General features: G+C 38.4%; 2 protein-coding genes across 7 annotated transcripts in view; one reads left to right on the forward strand and one right to left on the reverse strand.

Moving 5' to 3' along the window:
* The window catches only part of poll (polymerase (DNA directed), lambda), a 43,149-nt gene that overhangs the window by 15,299 nt on the left and 9,879 nt on the right, over positions 1-17,971 (reverse strand). For 2 of the 3 annotated variants that reach the window (XM_056770828.1, XM_056770817.1), the window contains exons 6-8: positions 14,691-14,864; positions 8,191-8,319; positions 7,360-7,528 (exon numbers count right to left, since the gene is read on the reverse strand). In XM_056770828.1, coding sequence (XP_056626806.1) covers positions 7,360-7,528; positions 8,191-8,319; positions 14,691-14,864 — 472 coding nt within the window. Of the gene's footprint in view, positions 1-3,660; positions 5,663-7,359; positions 7,529-8,190; positions 8,320-14,690; positions 14,865-17,971 lie in introns of those variants that run through there. The other variant, XM_056770836.1, reaches the window with a different exon arrangement.
* LOC130438694 (piggyBac transposable element-derived protein 4-like) overlaps positions 14,891-17,971 on the forward strand; it is a 198,625-nt gene continuing 195,544 nt past the window's right edge. For all 4 annotated transcript variants that reach the window (XM_056770795.1, XM_056770803.1, XM_056770777.1 and 1 more), the window contains exon 1: positions 14,891-17,507. In XM_056770795.1, the coding sequence (XP_056626773.1) occupies positions 17,320-17,507 (188 nt within the window). In that variant the 5' untranslated portion in view covers positions 14,891-17,319. The remainder of the gene's footprint in view (positions 17,508-17,971) is intronic.

Here is a 17,971-nt window from a genome sequence, read left to right on the forward strand (position 1 = left end):
GGGGCCACCCAAAGCAAGAAGATAGGAGGCCCATTGAGCCAACAGTGCTGACTCTGTAGCTTCCCCTGAGGTGCATTGAGGGCCAAATTCTATTCTTAAAAGGAAAAAATTGTTATCCTAAGCAAATTTCCCATGGAATTCTTAGATATCAATTCCTATACTGCGTGCACACTTACAGAAGCCCTTATTGTGTTTGGCACAGATATTCTTCCATCCATCCATCCATTTTCTACCGCTTATCCGGGGCCGGGTCGCGGGGGCAGCAGTCTAAGCAGGGATGCCCAGACTTCCCTCTCCCTAGCCACTTCCTCCAGCTCTTCCGGGGGGACACCGAGGCGTTCCCAGGCCAGCCGGGAGACATAGTCCCTCCAGCGTGTCCTAGGTCTTCCCCGGGGTCTTCTCCCGGTGGGACATGCCCGGAACACCTTACCGGGAAGGCGTCCAGGGGGCATCCGGAAAAGATGCCCGAGCCACCTCAGCTGGCCCCTCTCGATGTGGAGGAGCAGCGGATCTACTCTGAGCTCCTCCCGAGTGACCGAGCTTCTCACCCTATCTCTAAGGGATCGCCCGGCCACCCTGCGGAGAAAGCTCATTTCGGCCGCCTTTATCCGGGATCTTGTCCTTTCGGTCATGACCCACAGCTCATGACCATAGGTGAGAGTAGGAACGTAGATTGACCGGTAAATCGAGAGCTTCGCTTTGCGGCTCAGCTCCTTCTTCACCACGACAGACCGGTACAGCGACTGCATTACTGCAGAAGCTGCACCGATCCGTCTGTCAATCTCCCGCTCCATCCTTCCCTCACTCGTGAACAAGACCCCCAGATACTTGAACTCCTCCACTTGAGGCAGGAACTCTCCACCTACCTGAAGATATTCTTAAATTCTTAAATGATAGAACCTAACAGGCCAGGGCACCCGTTCAGGCAGCCAGGTAGACTGCGTGGAACAACGATTATTCTAATCCTAATAAGTATAATAATCACTGGTATAATCCTAAATTAAGAAGTAAAATTAGAGAGAAATTAACTGCTTACAACAGACATGATTTTAAATGATGATGGTAACTACGAGATGCCAAAACAAATGTCTCTAATAGTACAAATGACTCTGAATATTCGAGAAGGAAGACCACCAACATCCGTAATGCGAGACTATAACTGTTCGTATACAGGAGAACTTTTTCAAGGTCCTGCATTTTATGTAAATGCTCGTCCCGCAGAATTATGTGTGTGTTCCAAATCAGGCAGACATATAGTAGGAATGTCCGATTGTAGAAATGAAATTACTTTGTCTCAATCAAATAACGGACATCATAATTGCACCATACAATATCTCAATAAAACTACTGAGGGATTTGAATGTCCATTTTCACACTTAGACAGTTCACCAGGAATGGTGTGGGTTTGTGGTGAAACTGCATATTACCATTTAGATGCAGGGGAATGGAAAGGTTGTTGCTATGCTGCTATTTTGTCCACAGGAACTAGCATAATGGAAAAGACAAATCTGGCCACATCTTTGAATAGACATAAAAGGCGAGTAAAACTGCCAAATTATTATGCAGGCCATAAGATTAGTGATCCATGGACTACTCCTTGGGAAAACGTGGGATGGTCCCTAGCAGGTTTGTTTACAGGAACCGGTACTACTGTTGCTCTGAATAAAATTAATGGTCTGGCATGGCAAGTTCTTTCTTTGGAAAATGACACAGCACAAGCTTTAAACTTAATCTCTAACGAATTAAAGAAAATGAGAGTTGCCGTCGTGCAACATAGACTTGCTTTGGATATATTAACAGCAGAGAAAGGAGGAGTGTGAAAATGCTAGGAGTATCTTGTTGTTTTTCAATTCCAGATTATGCAGACAATATCACCGACGTTGTGAACCACATGAGAGAATCGGTTCGTGAACCCACTCCGGTAGATGCAACATGGTTTCAATGGTTGGACAGCCTATCCGGGGGATGGAGATATTGGATAACCGGTACAGTAATTCCAGTTGTGATGACCATCTTAGCCTTGTTATTATTTTTGCCATGCATGTTGCAGTTTGGGGTGGGATGTGTTAAAAGATCTGTTACTTCCTTTACAACCAAAGGAACCGATCGAATGATGTTAGCAAAAAGAACGACTGACGTCAACCAGGCTATGCTGGTTAGACGCACATCTAAAGGCTATCGTCCGAAAGATCAGAATCAAACTTGGGGATCCATATTTGATCATAACAGCGATACGGACGAGGATGATAATGATTGTGTTCAAACACATGAGTTAGAACCAGAACCAATACCGGTGATGGAAGAACCAAGAAATGTTGATGGACGTGACAATGTAATGGAAGGAGATAATGGGCTTGACGATTCGGTAATTGAGATTGGCACGGTAGATGATGAAGAGTAGATATAATTATGTTTATGTTTTCGTTTTTATTTAGGGTGATTGGTGTTGTTATGTTTTTATTACAAATCAGTCCGATTGATCTTTTACCTCAAAGAGCAGCTTGCAAACCAGAAAACCACATAAAAATACGCAAATGCAACTATCCTTTTATTAAAGATTTTGTATTAACCTTTTGATTAACCTTTTGTACTACTCTATATATATATTTGTTCTTTAAAGGGACACAGGACTGCTTGTAAGACCGTTGGTCTGAAAGTGGCCATTGTGAGAATCTGGATTTCGTCCTGTCCTCTACAAATATTGCATCTTTGTTTAATACAAAGTTCATGTATCATATGTATTCATTCGTATTCATTCCTATTAATATTAGCTTCTATTCATATTAGATGTGCCTTTCATTCTTGTTGTTTAACCTCGTTGAAAGTTCTATCATGTCATGCTGTCTTATGCTGATATAAGTATCTGTTGTTCTCCATATCAAGGTTCCTAATGATGCCTATGGACGATTGTTCTGTTATTGTAATATTGAATATGTAATCATATCTGATTGTTCAGGAGGAAAGACTAAACAGAAAGTCTGGTGATTTTCCACTGTTTTGGTGGTTTTATATGACACCTCCTTTTTCAAACATATAAATATTAGTCCGAAAACAATAAACATTGGACTCTGATTGAACAAGCACTTGTGTCTGTGTCAAACTTTGTCTCCAGGCCTGAAACTCTGTGTGTTCCGTCGACTAGACTCTTCAACCGTAGAATATTGTTAGACAAGGGGACATAAGAAGTTTACATTCTTACAATATGTATCCCAAATGTGTGCTACTTTTCACAGGGGTTGTAATCATTTACGATGAGCACTTTATGTATTGTCACAGAAATTAACTTATTTAACACTATTTAACATAATAATACGTAAATGAATGCTAATACAACAACCAGGCTAATATAGTGTAAATACATCTGATTATTTCAAAATTACTTTGCCATGTACAATATACAGTGGGTACGGAAAGTATTCAGACCCCCTTTAATTTTTCACTCTTTGTTATTTTGAGGCCATTTGCTAAAATCATTTAAGTTATTTTTTTTCCTCATTAATGTACACACAGCGACCCATATTGACAGAAAAACACAGAATTGTTGACATTTTTGCAGATTTATTAAAAAAGAAAAACTGAAATATCACATGGTCCTAAGTATTCAGACCCTTTGCTCAGTATTTAGTAGAAGCACCGTATGATTTAATACAGCCATGAGTCTTTTTGGGAATGATGCAACAAGTTTTACAACCACATTGTGCTCTAACAAACTCTTAAAACTACAAAGGTTTGCCTGGGTTTCAAATCAAACTAATTGAAGTGCGGGCGCAACTTCTTTTTCAAGTGAAATAAGCTCTTGTCGACTACACTGAAATCTTTCATCAACTATACCTGAAGTATATTGCCTCAGTAGTGCACTAGTGCTTGTAAGAGGCCTTTTAGCATGCATATGAAGGAATTTTACTAGTGTTTGTAAAATGTTATTTAGTAACCCGTGAATGATTTTAACTGGTGTTTGTAAAATACCTTTCAGTAATACATGTGGATTATTTTTGCTAGTGTTTGTAAAAGATTGCAGTTATACATATGAATTATGATCCAAGATGGCACAGAGTATGGTTGCTGCGTCGCGAGCTGCTGCGTTTTTTGTTTTGTCAACCTTCCTTATGCTATTTATATTGAATAATTTTTGCCTTATTGTCTACAACAGACAAACACTTTAGAACATTGGTTCTGAAGTAACAAATCGAAAACCAGACTTTAAACACTTCAACAGGAAGCACCCGCCCTTAAGACGATTCAGTGCTGGTCCGACCAATCAGACTCCAGAATCCTTCAAGACTGTTTTGATCATGCAGACTGGGAGATGTTCCGGTTCACCTATGATGACGACATCGATACTCAGAGTGTCATGTGTTTCATCAGGATGTGCATAGAGGATGTTGTGCCGACCAAAACAATACAGATTTTCCCGAACCAGAAACCATGGTTAAACGGCGATGTTTGGCGGCACTTAATGCACGAACCTCTGCTTTTAATTCAGGAAATGCGGATGAGTACAAGCAAACCAGCTATGCCCACCGCGAAACTATCAAAGCTGCAAGATCGAGGCAACAGTGGCTATGTCGCTCACCGTCTCTGTACCAGATGTAACCCGATCCTTCCGAGGAGTGAATATCTGCAAAGCCGCGGGCCCAGACCCCATCCCAGGTCGCGTCATCAGAGCGTGTGCATACCAACTAGCTGGAGTCTTCACAGACATTTTCAATCTCTTCATTTCTCTGTCCATTGTACCAAAATGCTTCAAAACATCTACTATTGTTCCTGTACCAAAGCAACCCAAAATTACTTGCTTAAATGACTGGCGTCCTGCTGCTCTGACCCCCATCATCAGCAAATGCTTTGAGAGGCTAATTAAAGATTTCATCTGCTCTGTTCTGCCTCCCTCACTGGACCCACTACAGTTTGCATACCTGTAAACCGCTCCTGTGACGATCCTGTCCTTTCTCTTCTTGGATTTCGTGCCTTGGGGACAGGGTTGTTTCAGTACCATGTCTTGTGTGTATGTTTTGTTTTATGTGGAGACACGTGGCGGTATGTTTTGATAATTTGCTGCGTGTCCTCCGTTGTTCCGTGTAGCTCCGCCCCCTTGTTTCTCCGCTACTCTCACATTAGTGGTTTATCTCAATCACCTGTCTCCCTTTAATGTTTAGTCCTGTCACCTGCCCGTCGCTCTCCCTGTTTCATTATCCCTCGTTATTGTTTCCCTTCTTAAACCCTGTGTTTTCCTAGTCCTGTGTCGGTTCATTGTGTATTTTTATGGCCTCTGCATGTGCGCTTTACTCGCATTGCCATTTTCGTGTGGATTGCTTTTTTCCTGTGGAGTACCATTATCTTGTGGATTACCATTTCGTCTTTGGATTTATTATTTTGGTATTTTCATCCTGTTTGTTTATTAAAGTCTTTTCATCCCGTTCACCTGTCCTGCTTTTGGGTTCAGTTTTTCCCACTTACAGTCATTTTGTGACAAATCCACTGATGATGCCATTGTACATACACTACACATTGCTCTCTCCCACCTGGAAAAAGGTCACATTTGTGAGAATGCTGTTTATAGACCACAGCTCTGCATTCAACACCATTGTACCCTCCAAGCTAGATGGGAAACTCCGGGCGCTGGGCTTAAACAGCTTGTTGTGCATCTGGATCCTGGATTTCCTGTCTAACAGATGACAGGTAGTCAGAATTGGCAACAATACCTCCTCATTACTGACCCTAAACACTGGAGCGCAACAAGGATGTGTTCTCAGCCCACAATACACAGCTCCAACACCGTCATAAAGTTTGCAATATCACAGAGGAGCTTTCATGGACCACTCACACCGAAGCCACACTGAAGAAGGCTCACCAAAGTCTCTTCTTCCTGAGACGGCTGAGGAACTTTGGTCTGAATCGCCACATCCTCACTAAATTTTTTACCAGCACAATAGAGAGTATCCTAACTGGCTGCATCACTGCCTGGTACGGTAACAGCACCGCTCTCAACTGGAAACCCCAACAGAGAGTGGTACAAACTGCCAGGCACACCGTCAGAGGTGAGCTTCCCTCCCTCCAGGACATTTACACCAGACGGTGTGTGAAAAAAGTGAGGACGATTACTAGAGACACTAGCCAACCGAGTCACAGTCTGTTCTCATCCTTCCATCAGGAAAGAAATACCGCAGCCTCAGAACCCACACCAGCAGACTACGTGACAGCTTTTTTCCCCAAGCAGTCAGACTCTTAAACTCTTGACTTTCACAATCTACTCATTAGCACTGCACTTTATCCCCCAGTAGCATGCACAACTTTATACATTGTCTTACTGTAATACACAATACATATCACTCACTGTACACTACGCACACTGCTATTTATTTAGTTATTTGTAAATAATGTGTCATTATCCTGTGTATACTACGCACGTTGTGTACATTTACTGCTGTGTATTATTATTATTATTATGTATATTACGCGTCATTTGTTGTATTCTGGTGCAAAACTTGTACAGAAATGTTTCCTGTGTAAATGTGTACAAGAAATGTCTGTCATACTACTAAAAGGAAATATTGTTAAGTCAGTGCCTGGTTGTGGAAGAACACAGTCTCTGCATAACCTTCCTTCGGATTCCAACATTAAAAATAATAAATTTCAACCACGCATTACTAAAGACTTATCAGCTCACGTGGATATAACCTTGAGCGTCTGTTCGATTCACAATGGATTTCTTTGTGAACAAGGCAGAGGTCGACGCTGGATTTGTGGAGAGACAAAAAATAAAAATGTGTCAATATTGGATCCGATAGTAATAGCACAGCAATCTTATGCGAGGAACAACATTTTTGTACCATGCGTCACTATTGCTTTTTATTGGAGATCGCTTGATGTGCCCTGAGCACTATTCGCACAGGATTAGTATTACTGGGGACCCTTAAGTCATTTGTGTTAACTGCAGAGGTTGTCTGTGATAATAAGCCCCATCTCTGTGATTTGGCAGGCTCATATATCATTTTTCAAGGTTTTATCCACCGTTTGCGAATACGCAAACTTTGCCATCACATCCGGGAAATAACTCAGTAAATTTAAGTAAATTAGAGGCTTCACTTATCCCGTGCAAATGTGTAACATGAAATACAGATGTGGGGAGGTAATTTATAAATCAGACAAGGTACTAATACCATGCAAAAACTGTGAATGGTGCTTATGTGTAACCTAACTTTTCTACGTAAACTGCACACAACAGTATAAAACAATAAACACGGCCAGTTCATGAGACCTTTAAATGCTGTATCATTTGATAATACTTTCCTGTAGATCAACTGTTATAGAGTATAGTCCTAGCAATGCCAAGGTCAAACTTTATTTAGGACAACAACATACCACTTTGGTGGAGGAGGTGCAACACCTTGCTGAAAACTCCCTTGTGCGATTCGCCATCGGGATGAGTAATGAGAACATCCACATCTCCACATGTGCTTTTCCCTCTGCGATATGAACCACAAGTAACAACCACCAGCTGTGTGTCCACGTTGTGGGCTGCCTCCTTCACCTTTAAAAACACGAAACATTCATAACTTGACATAAGGACATTCTCAGTAGTAATATGGCCTTATTTCCATTTGGAAAGAAAACCAAAGAGACTATAGAAGATCAAGGGATACTGGAAGTCGTACTATGAGGACCTGACAAAAAAGTGGTCTAAAAAAAGTGGCTAAGTGGTTAATGCCTTATTTTTGCCAGCAGTTTGGAACTGAGCTGCTCAAGGCAAAATAAGTTACCTACATATGCTCTACATATCATTCTGTGTCAAGTGAACAAAGCAAATGCTGGACTCATCTTATTCCTTTTTTATAAATTAGATCTAACGAGAAAAACAGTGGGATCCAAGTGTGGCATTAAAACAACTGGCTTGGGCCCAAGATTCCATAAGGAAGCATGTTTTCAAAAGTTCCCACTCTCCTAAGGAAGGACATACTAACACACAATCTCTGTTTTGTCCATAAGGTAATAACCAGTGTTGTAGAAGGTTATTTTTTACATTTTTTGTATTTACCACAGTAAAAATATACATTTCAACACTATATGTATATTGGTATTTTGGTAAATATAATATATACACATTTTATGTATATTTGATGCACAAAATAGTTCTAAGTATATTGTTGGTTATGGCTTTGTTACCAAGTTATTAAAAATATTGCTTCTACAAACCTGTCTTTCAATGGCAGCTGCTTCACTTCTGTGCATGCGTTCAAGGAGATCATCATAGTGTTTTAGTCCAATCCTTAGAGTGTTATTCAAAACTGCTTTGGTACTAATGTCCTCCAATGTGCGAAATCCCTTAAACAGTTACAAAAATAGTATTATTGAGGAAGCAATTGGTGGACAAAACTAAATAGAAAAATAATGATAGTTTGTTTCACACAGGTTTCCCAAACACTTCACATTTCATCGTTGGGAAAACTGACAGTCCTAACCCGACTCAGGGGGTTAAGATAGATAAGTTTCAATGACAATTAATTCACCCAAAAAATGAAAAGTATGTCATAAATAACTAAATCTCAAGTTGACAAAGTGCACTAACAACAAGACCCTGGTCAAGGAGCAGCGAAAACATTTTCCACATCGTGCTAATTTCTAGTTTGATGGTGTATGGCAAACAAATTGTTAGTGCATTTACGCCATCCACTGGAATGGAGGGTGAAACATTGAAGTGTTATTAAAGGGTTTTCCATATTATATTATACAGACTTGTTGCTTTAGGATAGTTTAAAATAGCTTTATGTCTGTAATACCTGCCATTTACACGCTCTGTAATGTTAAAGGGGTCAAATGGCGGCGAACACGTGTTTTTCTGTGTCTGTGGTGTGTTACAAGTTGCCAATGCATGTATTAGACACGTAAAATTGCAAAAATGAAAGTGTCTGAACAAAAGATGCGTTCTATCTAAAGCGAATGCTCACCCAGACCTGCCTAAAATGCCTCGTGTAACCACACACCCACAAATCCACGTCAGTTCGTAGTATGAGTTGCCCAAATGTAAAAGACTACCCAAATGTAAAAGTCAGTACTGTCAGTAAAATCGCTTTGGAACCTGATGTTCCAAATATGGTAAGAGGCGTTACATTTCCATCGACCAATCACTACTCACTGGTTAATTGGCCAATCATAGCCCACATTGCTGTTTAGATCGATTAACTATAACAAATCTGCGCGTTTCCGAGTAATGAGGCAAAGAGGAGATACAAAGATGCACGTTATGTGGAAAATACAGCGTTTTTTAAACATAAACCGTGTATACACATTGCATTACATCTTAAACAAACAATAACATTCGTTTTAGCTGTGTCATATGACTCCTTTAATGAATATATGCCAGCAGTTTTTAATTCCTCCAAGCAAACATTTGACGTAAAACATATGCAATCTGATTGGCTGGATAAGTTCCATAGTGTCACACACAACAAGATCACTTGGTGATAATATCAAGCAGGCATGAATATATCGTAGCATCTGGGATAGCTCTAGACAGGTCTGGATCATGTTGCTGACCTGCTTGGAAATTTGCTTGAGATAGCAAAATCCAGCCTACAATAACTTAGTGTGAGCTTGCTATTAGTTGGAGGGGTAGGGTAAGGACCTTATAGCCATTCAAACCAAAAGTTCAGACTTCTGACTTCAAACAAAGGGGTTTGACATTTTCCAACATGGCTGCTCAAACGAGTATAATGTAAGTCTTTAATTTGGCATTTATAAGGGATTAAACAACAAATACTAACTTTGTTTATGTTAAATTTAACACTGTATTCCGTTCCTTGTCTTGAAAATATTCCAAACTTCACACAAAAACCTTCCACAAGTGGGCAATACATTAAATACCAAAAAACAACTTGAACAATAAAAAAGGAATTTGGCAAAACAGGAACAAAGACACAGGTAACAAACAGTATTTTTTAAGAAATCTTTACTTATTTCAGTAAGTTAAATGTTATGAGTTTTTTAATACAGTTTAGTTGAGCTTACTTAATAGAATCAAGGCAACGAGTTTGCATAATACAACATCAATTTTAATGTTACTGTAAAATGGAGATTTTGGAAGTCCTGTCCAAGCAAAAGCGTCTTAGTGTGCGGTGAGAAAATACGATGCAGAATACATTAAATTTGGTTTTATAATGGCAGGAACTGAGACTGAGGCGAAGGCAGTGTGTTGAATGTGCAGAAATTTTGTCAAACGATGCGCTAAAAACAACAAAACACCCGGACTGTGTTGAGAAGCCAATATAATATTTTCTAAGGAAAAAAGGCTCAGGCTCAACAAAAAGCCATAACATCGTTAACAACTCAATCAAAAGTTACATTGAAAGCTAGCTATATGGTTGCCGCTTGTGTTGCTCGTTATAAGAAAGGAACTTATTTTGCCAAGTGCTGTAGATATGTGTCGAGAGATACTGGGTGACGCATTTGTAACCAAAATTCGGTCAGTAATAACGTACCACTTTCCGATGACACCGTGGCTAGAAGAATTGTTGACATGAGCAATGATATTGAATGCCAACTCGTGGAACGAATAAAGGTTTGTCTCAATATATATTGTTAGCTACTCCGAAACCAGTTCATATTAATATGTTAATGTGTTGGGATTTATTAATGGTCCTAAAGGTGTTGTTGATGAAAACTGTGTTGTTGATCTGTGACACACCAGTTAGGCTTCCTCAATTTTGGTTATGTGGGAAGGGGTCTAATGTCCAGTTTATCTGCAGTTGAATTGTAAAAAAATAACGTAATACATATAACATGTATGAAATGCTTTAAGTTTGTTGAATATGTAAGATTTTAAACAGTTTTAGATGTTTTAAACAGTTCATAATGCTCATAACACCAATTGTATTTGAATAATGATTACAATATGTAACTTAGTGTGAATGAACATTTCTGCTAATGAATAGAATATTCCCCTCTTGTGTGTCTGACCTGTTACAGGTATATAAGCCTTGATCTGGTGTTGTATTTTTAATTTGCTATTGATTTGCTATTTTTTTTTATGCTATGCAAAACAATGTAGTGTCCGTTTTGTTGGTATAAGAGAGGAATAACTAAATTTTGGATATCTGGGATGTGGAAGAGATTATTCCCCCTTGTGTGTCTGACACGGTGATTTGTTTGACCTGCCCCGTTATTGTCACAGGAAGAAATGCTTTCCGAGTAAACTTCCCAAGTCTTTTCTATTATTCAAGGATTATTCAAGGACCGTTTTCATCTATATAGCAGACTTCACTAAATCTGCTACTGTGGCATAACAGATTAACAGCAGTGTATATAATTGTTCTTTATGAATATTTTGTGTTCACTATCACATTTGGAAAGGTGGTCCTCGGAATGTTTAAAAGCAGTCCTTGGTGGGCCATGAGTTGCAAAAGGTTGAGAACCCCTGTGCTATCCTACTCTTTTGCACCTGCTATCTTCGAACATTGCCGGCTGCGATTTTTTACCACAACAATGAGAGCGTTTTTTGACCTTGGATGCATTTAAAGCTGTTGTTGTGGTTTCAAATGCAATATTAGGACACTTAAAAATATAACATAACGTGCACTTTAAATGAGACCCTTAAAATGACAGTGCCCTGACTAATGAACAAGGAAACTTATTGAGAAACACCTTATGTATTATATATTCTACAATACAATGTATTTAATCATTTCCATGTTCTTATGATAACGCAATATCGCTCGAGTATGAATGTATATCATCGCTGTCAGGCGGAATCCTCACATCTCCAATACCATTATTTTTCAGGAAATAAAAAAACTGTATATTTTTTTAATTATTAAACATTGTATCATTAAAGTTGGTATTATACCTTACATTGCTAACATATACTGTTGTGTTAACAAAACATTTCCCTAAAACCATGTTTTATCGGAGATACAAGGTTTATGACTTGGGAGCAGGGACATACGAGATTACGCGTCACTGAGAATGGTATGGACACAAACGTCGCTGCTGCCAGCAGTGTTCATCAAAGTCTGCGGTCAACTTGAGCCTTTTGACAAGAGACGACGAGTGTAGAAGACGTGGAGTTACGAGAATTCTCAGACAGTTGAAGTGTCCAATGGAGTTAAGAGTTTTGCTATCAAGCTATTTTCAACACTTTAGATTGGTTAATAATTTGTACAAATAACAGACCCACATGGTGACTGACCAATAGCATCGATTTGTAAAAAAATTATAAATTGACTAAATTTGGTTATATAACAGCCACTGATATAAGAGCACTGTATACTCGACAACAAGTGATATTGCATTCCCACAACAATTCAACAGCACACGTGTGTAGATAAATCAGAAACAACATAGGATATCTTTAAAACCCTCCAGATTTTAAAGGAACTTGGGAACTACATTCTTCCGACACGAATTCCAGCCCAGCAAATCAGTTTAACAAATCTCCGCTACTATTCCAAATAGAGGTCGACCGATATGCGTTTTTCAGGCCGATACCGATACCGATTATTTCCATGCAAAATAGACCGATAACCGATATTTTGAACCGATATATATATGGTGTAAAAACGTAAATTTATATAGAAATTAAGAACACATGCTCTGAAACATTTGAAATATTTTTAATTCTGACTGAGAAATCTTAATCATAACACTTATATTAATACTAATAAAAGAAAGAAGGGAGCACCCAGTAGAATTCTGTGAACATTTTGTAAACCACAAGCAACACAGTAAAAAACAACAAGCAACAAATGAAAAAATGAATTGAATGTAACAAATTATATTTATTTATGGAAAAAAATATGTTCTGATGACTTTAACATTGCATACAATACTTTTCAATTAATCATTATGCTAATCATTGGATTAACTAGCACAATTTGAATTTATATATTAAGTGTAAATAATTGAATTGCCTTCATAGCTTTATTGTGTATGTTGTTGAAAAGACCGCAATATTTTCATGAAGCTATAACATGAGCATGAGAGCGCTCTGACTGAAGACCGACGATTCAAGTTCTTTATGCTTTAAAATGTCTTGTATTTTTGAAATGGCGTCATTTTAAGTGACATGCAAAACGCCAGCTCGATCAATTACAAGAAACGCGTGTGCAGTGTGCTGCTCGCTTGCAGAGCAAATCATTGTTATACTGCTCCGAAATTCAGGCACTTATTATATTGAAGTGTTTTGCATCTTCAGTGCAGTGGATTGAGATTTATTTCAACGTCTGATGCTGCTTTACCTCATAGAGCATGAACCCGAAGCAGCGCTTTCAGTGTGACAGTGAAAAAAGAATTTTCTGTTCCGCAGCCTCCCGTGTTGATAGGCCGGACTCGTGACTTAGTCCCAACAAATCAGAGGGGCAGTGGGCGGGCATTACTCTAGGCAAACCCCTAGAGTGACGTGTTCCGACTGCTCTCGCTAAATCCTTGGCTGCGTCAGAGCCAAAAGCGCATTTCAAAATTAAATGACTTTATCGGCAAATCGGCTTTGAAAATGATCGATATCGATTATTGGCTAAATCCTTAATATCGACTCCGATAATCGGCCAATTCGATAATCGGTCGACCACTAATTGCAAACTGTCACTTCATTTAAATGTCCGCTGTGCTGTTTAAGTGAAGTGATAAGTGAGAAATAACAAGGCAGGGCGTGTTGGTAAATGAAAGAGAAAGACTTTTAAAATGAAACTCACTGAGAATTATTTAACAAGCGCATATTTACTGTGTTGTAGAAAGTTGACATTGCGATTTATATTATCTTTAGCTGTGTGATCGAGAACCTCGATTACAGCCCCAGGACGGGCTGTATTTTTTTTAAACCATGAGCGCTGTGAATAACTTGCTAAGAGACACTGCCACTCCTGACAACGTTTTCCAATTAACATGGTGTATAGTATACATTTCTAGTATTGAAGTTTGTTATTCCATACATGCGCAGTGTTGAGATTTAGATCTCAGTCATCGTACAGCATTAGTTTCGGTTCACCAAACAAACAATCTTTGCCTTGGAGAAAGATATGTCTGAGTTTATTTACTATCTGTAAGCATTCCTATTATGTGTTGACATAATATTTATTCTTGGAAGTTAAACTGTGATCGATATAATGTGATCATGAAAGAAAGTCCTATCGCATCACATGTACACCCATGTGCAGATTGCAGTGCACGCATTTATATGTAACGTAATACCAAAGAAATGAATGTGCAGTTTGTGATTTCATATCTTGTTTATTATTTGTCAGTTTTACAAAAAATAAGGAGGCATCACAGAAGTAAACATTCTGGAAATTATTAGCTCCTTCGTGTATTTGTTTGCTTGTTATATAGCTGTCTAACTTCTTCAGAGTGACGGAGTTGTGAGGACACCATAGTCCGAGTTAGTTTAATGGCAGAGTGATACAAACAGTCAGTTCCTGTGGTGATCCTGGAGGAATATTGCATCGCTCTCAGCCGATCATATTCGAGAACCAAAAAGGACTGTTGTATAATTATACATTAATATGTTTTCCTGCATTCCTTTCCTTATTTCTATATTAACTATTCTTCTTACAATATCTGTATTTATTGTCACTTTGTTTTACAAAATGTTTTCTATACAGCCGTTTTGCAACAATGAAAATTTTTGAAAACAAGATTTAAAAGGAATGTATAAACAAAATAAAAATGCAATTGCAAATGCACCATGTGAACATAAATAATCTTACCTGCTGATACCACATCTGAGCAGTCTTTGCTCCTGCACCCCAGATATTAGTGAACAATTCAAGAACAGGTACTTTCTCCCCTAAATAGTCCAGTTTACGCAAGTGCCCACTTTCCATGATTTCCAAAATCTTCTCCGCCATGCGTTTACCAATGCCTGGAATCTTGCATGCCTCCTGTGAACAGACGAAGGTTTATGTGAATAAGAACAGATGGTTATGGTCTTTTTGATGATTAAACTACTATAACGTTATAACTGAATTAATATAAATTACAAAAATCTTGATATTCAAACTACTGTGCAATGGGAACAATGTTGTTTTTGTCACACAAAAAATCTAATTCTGTCTTATACTGAAATACAGTTAATGAAAATGAATGGGGGCAAAGACTATTAGTCACCAATTTTAAGCTGATCCTTCATTTGTAAACAACACCATACAGGTTTGAAACAAAATAAAAGTGATGAAGGATTGTGTGTTTTGAATTTAATTTTACTTAAGTACATCGTGAGTGTGATTCAGATGCAATCACCTGTTTTATTGTTTAATCAAATAGGCCATATAAAAAGCACTTTAGATGAGCATCAGATATCAAAGTACTACAGGGTGTCCATAGGGAAGGTACTATAAGGTCACTTGCCCATGGATTCTCCATTGTTTGGTCACACGGACAGTACCTTGGATTAAGTTCTGGGTTAAGAATGTAGAAGGTTGGCACAACAGCATCGCAAAGGAAGAACCATGCTACACTATCACCTTTAACTCATTCCCCGCCAGACATTTAAAAAAAAAGTTGCCAGCCTACGGCAGACTTTTTTAACATTTTCACCAAACTTTAAAGGCTCACAGTACATTTTCTGTAAATAATATATGGACAAACAATATGTCAAATGAAAGAACAGAGTCTCAGCTTTTAAACAAAAGAAACCGTATTCTTCTATCTTCATTTGTTCGTTTTTTATCACTCAGTAGATGTGGGTAAGGTTTCTTCAAAAATGCATTTGATTAAACAGCTGAGATAATTAAAGTTTTTAGTCAAAGATTCTGCCCAGATTACACTCAGAACAATAATTAAAAATCGCTAAAACATATACGTTCTAGGTTCTGGGATTCTGTACTTTTTCCCAAAGGTGTGTAACAGCGCCACCTGCTGTACAACAGTACAAACACTGATTGCCGTAATAACTCGTCTTTGGCGTAATGACGAGACGTCAATGGCGGTGAAAGAGTTAAGAAATTTCTTCATTTGTGTAATAGAATAATTCTAGTACTAGTACTGTGTAATAGAATAATTCTAGTAATTCTAGTACATTGGCAAGACACCCAACAACTGCTCAGCCAAATTCAAGAAAATCTAACAGTGAGTACAAGATAAAAGAATTTTTGAGTAAACAATTACAGTAACACAAATTAGCACCTCAGCAAACCCTATGGAGCAGTTTCCCAGCCAGGGCTTAAGACTAGTCCTAGACAAATTTAAATGTTAGCGGTGTCTTGATCGAAATCAACATGCACTGAAATTTCTTAAAATATATCAGTGTGATTGTTTTGTTTAAACTGCATTTTACATTTACATTTATGCATTTGGAAGATGCTTTTATCCAAAGTAACTTACATTGCATTATTCTATACATTTGTTTTTATGTGGAATTCCCTGGGATACAACCCACACAGTTATGTTTGTTTGTAAAGTATGCTTTTAAAAACAACTTTTATATCGTAATTTAACCTATTTTCTGGCATCGGCCCGCAGACGGGCCGTCATGGCGTTTGTGGGCGTGTCTACGTTTTTTATTTTACTTTGTTTTACATTAATTTTCGATCAACTATCATAAACTATGCATCATTTTAAAGCTAAAACACTCAAGATTCGTGTTCTGAACTTGTTTTTGTAATCAAAACACCAGAGAGGAAAGGGTTAAATAAAAAGTGGAAGGACCGGCCTTTCAAACATAAACAAAATAAACGGCACTACTTATCTTTCAACTCCTTTGGTTCGGATCAGTTCGGACGAATCCAAAAAAAAACACCATACATCTCCTTATAAGGGTCGTCTTTGAATGTGCATACCACTGTTTCATCCAAAACAATGAACAAATTGAAAAAAACTCAAAAGATTCCACTTTGTTTGCATACGCGTTTCGAGTCAACGTCCATTTTCGTATAAATATTGATTTTGATCCGTTCAAAATCATTTTTTTCTCGTAATCTACTATCTTCTGAACAAAATACGCCCATTCACGTCTCTTTTCTTCAATCACAGACTTTGCGATCATTCAAAACACCCAGGGTGCCTTACCGGCCCACAGAGGTGTCAGTCAGGCCACCTTGGTTTTTGACTGGGTAAACCCATCCAATGCCTGGCCAGAAAAGTTTTGACGAATGGGTGTAATATCCAACTATTTGGGGATTACAATGATTGGCCATTTGTGAAGTTTACGTAAACAGATTTGGAGAATATCACGTGCGCAAACATACCGTGCATCGGTGCGCTACCACCGTGCATCGGTGCGCTCACAGCGCTATCGCCATTTTAGGCCCGCTAGTACAGAGAACAACATCGCTTCGCTGCACGGAGCACATTTTAGTGAACGGATTTCTTCAAAGTCTACACCTGAACCTCTCAACCATGGATCGTCGACCACAGACGATGTATTTTGATGTTGAAAGTGCTTTGGAGGAGATCATGAGGAGCAGCGACGAAGAGCAGCAGAAGGAAGCGGAGACATGCGTCTCCGACAGAGATAGTTCGGGGTCGAGCGTCGATTCCCTAGAAGACGCCATGTTTGGTGATGGACTTGATCCCGTGTTAGATCGGTAAGTTACAACATTTTTTCTCGATTGCTTATACATTTTTATTGTGGATTAGCAGTGTATGTGTCATCATGTCATAACGTTAGCTGTTTCGATAATGAAAATGTGCATGATAAACATGATAAACGAAGCGCAGAGATTAGTAAGCGTTTATTTATTCTAAACAGTATATGTATAATACATAAAGATATTCTATTATTCATAAATGGGTAAGATGCAAAGAGTTTATTGTATCTGTGACATGTATTATTATCTTATATCAAGTGTTATTATCTTTATCTATATTATGTGAAGATATGTAGCAAAAGTATTGGTTTTACAAATCATTTATAATGCTGAGCATTATAAGCGTAAAGTATTTGACAAACAGGCATTTGTAAATGTAATATTGATGCTATTTATGTTGCTAATATTGTTTTTTATTTTGACTGAATGCTGCTAATAGTTTTTTTGTTGTTGTTACTGTG

Source organism: Triplophysa dalaica, chromosome 2 (assembly GCF_015846415.1).
Source record: "Triplophysa dalaica isolate WHDGS20190420 chromosome 2, ASM1584641v1, whole genome shotgun sequence".
Taxonomy (NCBI): Eukaryota; Metazoa; Chordata; class Actinopteri; order Cypriniformes; family Nemacheilidae; genus Triplophysa; species Triplophysa dalaica.